General features: G+C 34.5%; 1 protein-coding gene across 4 annotated transcripts in view; it reads left to right on the forward strand.

The window, feature by feature from the left end:
* Positions 1-5020, forward strand: part of LOC131438973 (visual system homeobox 1-like) — a 191985-nt gene extending 186965 nt beyond the window's left edge. For all 4 annotated transcript variants that reach the window (XM_058609411.1, XM_058609413.1, XM_058609412.1 and 1 more), the window contains exon 7: positions 3486-5020. In XM_058609411.1, coding sequence (XP_058465394.1) covers positions 3486-3831 — 346 coding nt within the window. In that variant the 3' untranslated portion in view covers positions 3832-5020. The remainder of the gene's footprint in view (positions 1-3485) is intronic.
* Positions 5021-6000: the final 980 nt, after the last annotated feature.

Here is a 6000-nt window from a genome sequence, read left to right on the forward strand (position 1 = left end):
TTAACACGATACGTAACCCCCGTGTAAAAAGAGACCTTAGTGTAGTTCTAAGACATTCGGCACCCAAAAAAAATCCATTTCGAAAATCTCAAAATTTTTCTGATTCACAGAATCAAATTTTTTCAAAAAATAATTTCGAGATAACACTGAACCTCGACATTTAATGCAATTCTAAGTCTTTCGTCATAAATAAAATCGTTTTAGAAAATATCTAGGTAAGGGGAGAGCTGCATTTCCACTCTTCGAAATCGAAGCAACAATATTCATGCCTCTTTTTGTGCGATTTTTAACGTTTTATTGTGTCATTGTTTTGTGGTTTAATGTATAAAAAATGCGTTTCCCTGTGTTTTTGGCCACGAATATTCTCGATTTATTTTTCATTCACTAGAACTTTGTCACTTTGTCCGACTAGAGAGAGCGGAAATACAGCTTTTTGTTTACTAGCTAACGAATCGTGAATTTAAGCCCTATCCGTCTATAGAATGGAGTTTTTGAGTGGGCAAAAAAATTGCATGTATCTTTTGGTTTGTTAGCTATCGAATCGCATTTTATGTGTGGGATACATATCGCATAAAAAACAGAAAAATTTAAAAACTGGACACATTTTTCAATTTATTTATTGCAAATATTATTTTCATGGGGCCCTTCACATCTGACACATTTAGCTTTGTTACAGCTATAAGTAGCTGTGTGCCCAATTTTTTTATAGCTTTACAGAACATGGAGACGAGTTTTATTGATGTAGACATCGCTTGACAACACAAACCTGGCGAATGTCAATCGAAGTGAATCTGATGGACGATAAGTCTTGTTTCCATCATTAATAGATACTGAGTATAATTACTTGCACTCGAGTATCTTAACTCCCTTAAGCATAGAGTTTTTGAAATGCACAATTATATTTTTAAATGAGCCATCGAATGTTAAATTCGCTTCTGTGACAATACCGTTAATTTCCACAATTTTCGATGGAATATAAACTCGATATTCTAGAACGAATAGTTCACAGGTTATCATTTCATAAGCCTATTTCATATCGTTAACAACAACTCGAATTTTAGTTTTATTTACTGTCGAAATGTCTAAGACTTCTGATCAAATCTTTTGTAATTTGCAGCGAGTTCAATGGCTTTAATTTGTGCCGAAAACAGACTATCCATGACCCAGAAGTACCCTCTGGATAATGTTTTGCCCTGGAAGACCCTGGCCGTTGGTACAGCGCTGTAGCTCTTGATGGTGATTAAATGTGATGCTTGCTGTGACGCACCCAGTGCAGTAAAACTTTATTCAATGCAATTGAAACCAAATATGAAACACACTGACGATTTCTCTACTTCACACTCTGACACACACAACGTTCGTTGACGTACCGAACCGGCAACATTCTGTTCTTCAATCGATTCCCTTCAAATCAAAGCTCAGTTTAACCACCGTCAATTGATCTCTTGAAGTAACAAAATATCTCGTTCAATAGTGTGAGACCGGCCTTCAAATGAGGTTTATGTAAACATTCGAATTGGTTCAATACAATAGATGAAGGACAAACCAGGTAGCTGAAATATAAATTAACATACAGAATACACATAAATTAATAGTTTTCTGCTTCAGTTTACATTTTTAATACTTTACTCCATTTTGAATTCTATTTATTCGAACTTGCTCACTACCAAAAGCGAATACAATGAAGCAGCCAGACTACGTGACAGTTGAAACTGAGCAAGCAAAACTTCAAATGACTAAGTACAATGATTCAACTGACGATGAATTCTGGGACCTTCACTTGAAAATGACAGCAAAAGTCATATTTTATTTTTATTTTTTTTACTTCTGTTAATACCATAAGGTATCAAAGTCTTGAAACACATTTTTCAGCAAGGACAATTCTGACAGATATTGTCAAGAACTGCAAATTTTGGAATGAAAATTTGTATAACTGAAAAGGTAAACATCGAATCTGATAACAAAAACATTTGCGAAGTGGCTGACGGGAAGGCCTTTCATTTGCATCTAGCTTAATCAAAATTTACCCTCTGAGAGAGTGAGTTTTTGATCGTAAATATCTCTTCATGCATCTAACGTATCAACATAATTTTTTGCTACATGCTATCGAAAATATGATCAGCAATTCAAGATTAATTTTTTTTTCTCGTTTAGAGCTCGCCTTTCAAGAGCCGAAGATCTGTTCAGCTCGTAGCTTGTTCCCCTCTTCACAACGCGGCGAACTGGGTAGCAAATGAGTGAGCTGGTGAGCTGCGGTTCTTTCAAAAAGTTAATAAATTCATTGGAACAGCTCAGGAGCAAATTGCCCATCTCTAGCTCCAGTGATCATCTCATCTCCAGTGGTCATTTCAGCTTCAGTGATCATCTCAGCTCCAGCTGAGTGACATTGGTAGCTTTCTAGTAAGCCTAACTTTATTTAAATTCGTTGAATCATCTTCTAAAAAATTCAGCCGATGAAAAAATATGAGAGCTGAGTCGAATGCTATATAACACTATGGGTCTCCAAAGTTTCGTTACAAATTCGGTTAAAATTCGTTATCTTCTTGGTGAATCGGCCAGATATGAAAAGAAGAATGCCCTTCCTCCGGTCTCACAACGGTGACACTTTGGCATCGTGTCATTGCGCAAAACCGGTACAGAAATGGTACGAAACCGGCGATGTATTTTGTACAGATTGTGGAAAATCCGCCGAACTCACCAGATCTACGCCCAATAGAAAAATTCTGAGCGATTCTGAAGAGAAAACTTCGGCAAACAGGGGAGGTCTTCAAAAATGATGTAAATTTCGAGAAAGAGTGAATGAAAGTGTATAATAAAGATGGCGCAAGTGCTGCACAGAATTTGATGAGTAGTGTTGAGTAGTCAGACCCTGTCAGCATGGAGCGAAATCAATCTTCAATAAAGCAACGCAATCGCACGGCACACATTGTCTAAGAAATGGAGTCATTCATTGAACCAACTATGCACCGTATTGGACCAACGAAGGACTTCCGTTTAACGTTTTTTCTTACCGGGTTGGATAGGTGCGCAGTGCTGCTTTTTAGGCGCACACGAATTTGACATTTATCCCACCTACTTGTATGTACAAGATTCGATGCGGACTCGACTGAGGATATTTTGGTAATATGATGTCTTTGGTTAAGTCCAAGGTGTGGACATTTACCTTAGGAGAAAAGTTGAATATACCAACTTTGCAGAAACATAGCTAATGTTTCTGGAAACTGTGGAATTTAATTGATTTTTTTTATTTTAAAGCGATTTAGCCTATTCGTCTAACCGCTCAAAAATAAAATTTTTAGCAAAAAAGGGTTACGTCCTTCAACAAACATATCATATGAAAAAGCATGCTTAAATATGTATTTTTGAATAGATTTCAATGCTACTGCTACTGTCCTTACGAAACTTACTCTACTTATATCACTTAAACCACTGTATTAAATAACAGTAAAATAACTTTCTCAAATGGATCTTCATATTACTTTCAGAAACAACTCAATTGCTTGTCTACGTGCGAAGGCGCAAGAACACCAAGCTCGGTTGCTCAATAGTGGTCTTCTGTTGCAAGTGCGTTCTTTAGCGGGACTACAAAGCCCACTACATCACAGCTCACACATAAGTGGTGGTGGTACAGGAAGCAACATGCCTTCACCAAGCCTTTGCGACACAAACGGAAACAACCTGCTGCTGGCCGGCTCCTCCCAGCATTCGTCGTCACAGGAAAATCTTAATATTTCAGCTATTGATCGCCAGCGATCTGAAGCTAACAGTAGCAATGGTTCGGCCATATCGATAAAGTGCCGCAGTAACAGTCCGAATGTGGCCACTTTTTGACATTAGAGCTATTAGTAGGTGCATGTCCCATATTTCTGTTCACAGCGTACAGTAACCACCGTTACAGCTTATTTTCAATTTTAGCGATTTCTTTTAAATATTGCTTCAGAGGAAAAGAAAAAATAAAACGGTACGCTAAATGATTTGGCGTACTTTTTGCTTTTGTTTTTATCTGAGTGATTATTTTTACAAACTATGCAAGTATTTGCATAGGAAGTTTGAAAAAATGAAACTTGGATCATTTCGAAATCTTAAACGAGTAAAACAAAGAAATCCATCGCTTTAAACTGACACGTCGAGTTGTCGATGATAATGCTAAAGACACAGTCATTAGATAATAAGATAGGTTATTTCGAGTATTTTTTAATGGTTTGGTTATAAGAGTTTCTAAAATATTCAACCTTTGTGAGATAAATCAAAACTTCCTTGCGTTTTTCCCAATATTCAAAAAAACATTTCTGAATATTACCGTTATTGTACTTATGATTCTCTTACCTCACTTACAATCCCGTTCAAGTCTCTCTAATGAAATTACATTCAAACATGAAAGTGCAATGTCAAAAGCATAAATTTATTCAGCATAACAGTTTTTGTCTGTATACCTTTATTTTCTTGCATAATCTATACAAATAAACAGCCGTGAATGTAGAAAGCCTAAATAAATACTGATTTTACAATATACATACACTAAGAATTGAACAAGTAACTGACAAAAACCCCAGAAAGTGATTGCTCAACTATTTCAACATAGTTCGAGATCTCAACAGACAAAACTATAACTCGACTCTTTCCATTTCAAGTCGAATCTGTATTTAGGCTCTAAACATTACCAAAACAATTTGTAGATAGAACAACGATAACAGAGGAATCGAATGTAATAAAGAAAAAACTAATGGCTAACGCCGTCTTTTTGCAATCTTAGTGGAGCAGTCATCACATGTACTTATGTGAATTACAATTAATGTAAATACTACTAGACGGATTTTCAATGAAAATATAACTGATTTGTACTGTGGTCGTGTGATGCTCGAATTTTCATCTTTAGGACACTTGCAATAGTGTTTTGTAAATGTACATGATATGGATGAATATGTTAAGATAATAACTATAACTACTTTATTGTAATATTCCAATTAGAACGTACTTAGAAAGTATCGAAAAACACTAAAAAAATAAAATGATCGCAAAACTCGTGAATAATTTCGTTTCAATGTTTCATTTATGAACAAAACATATTATATATATATATATATATATATATATATATATATATATATATATATATATATATATATATATATATATATATATATATATATATATATATATATATATATATATATATATATATATATATATATATATATATATATATATATATATATATATATATATATATATATATATATATATATATATATATATATATATATATATATATATATATATATATATATATATATATATATATATATATATATATATATATATATATATATATATATATATATATATATATATATATATGTAAGAAGGAGATGACGGTCGGAGTCGTGAAACAAAACTTTAAGTTTCTATAAATCAATTTAATTATAATTTCACAGGAATATATACAGAACGGTCACGGCGCAAGTGTGGTTCGAATTCAACTGGCGTGTAATAATACACTGAAAAAATTTCACTTTCAACGGTTACCGAGGTTACATTTCTTGTATATCTCCAGCTACTGCATATTTCCCTTCTCGGAATCTTAGTAGGATTCCGAACAGTGATGTCAAGTTGTCTGGACCAGACAGCAATTCCGTGTTTAGTGATACTCCCTGTACCTTTGCAGCGGCATCAAAGACGAGACGTGGTTTGAGTTATTTGGATTCACGACCGCGAAGTGGGGTAAATAATACGTCTTCTCGCTACTTCGAGTAGTTTCCTCTGGCGTGAGCATTCGAGCGTAGCCTTTCTTAACGTACTCCTGAATCTTTTCCTTATACCATTCAGAAAATTGCGGATCTTTTCGCATCTTTGCTTCGGTGTATTCTAGTCTTTTTAATGCTGCTTTAAAGCTTTCTGTTTTTGGCATAATAGTCCTTGTTTGCTTCCAAAGCAGTCCGATCTCATATTGATAACCATTATATTTCATTGTTTGCTGGATAATTTGGTTGGCCAACTTGT

This window comes from Malaya genurostris, chromosome 3, assembly GCF_030247185.1.
Source record: "Malaya genurostris strain Urasoe2022 chromosome 3, Malgen_1.1, whole genome shotgun sequence".
Lineage (NCBI taxonomy): Eukaryota > Metazoa > Arthropoda > Insecta > Diptera > Culicidae > Malaya > Malaya genurostris.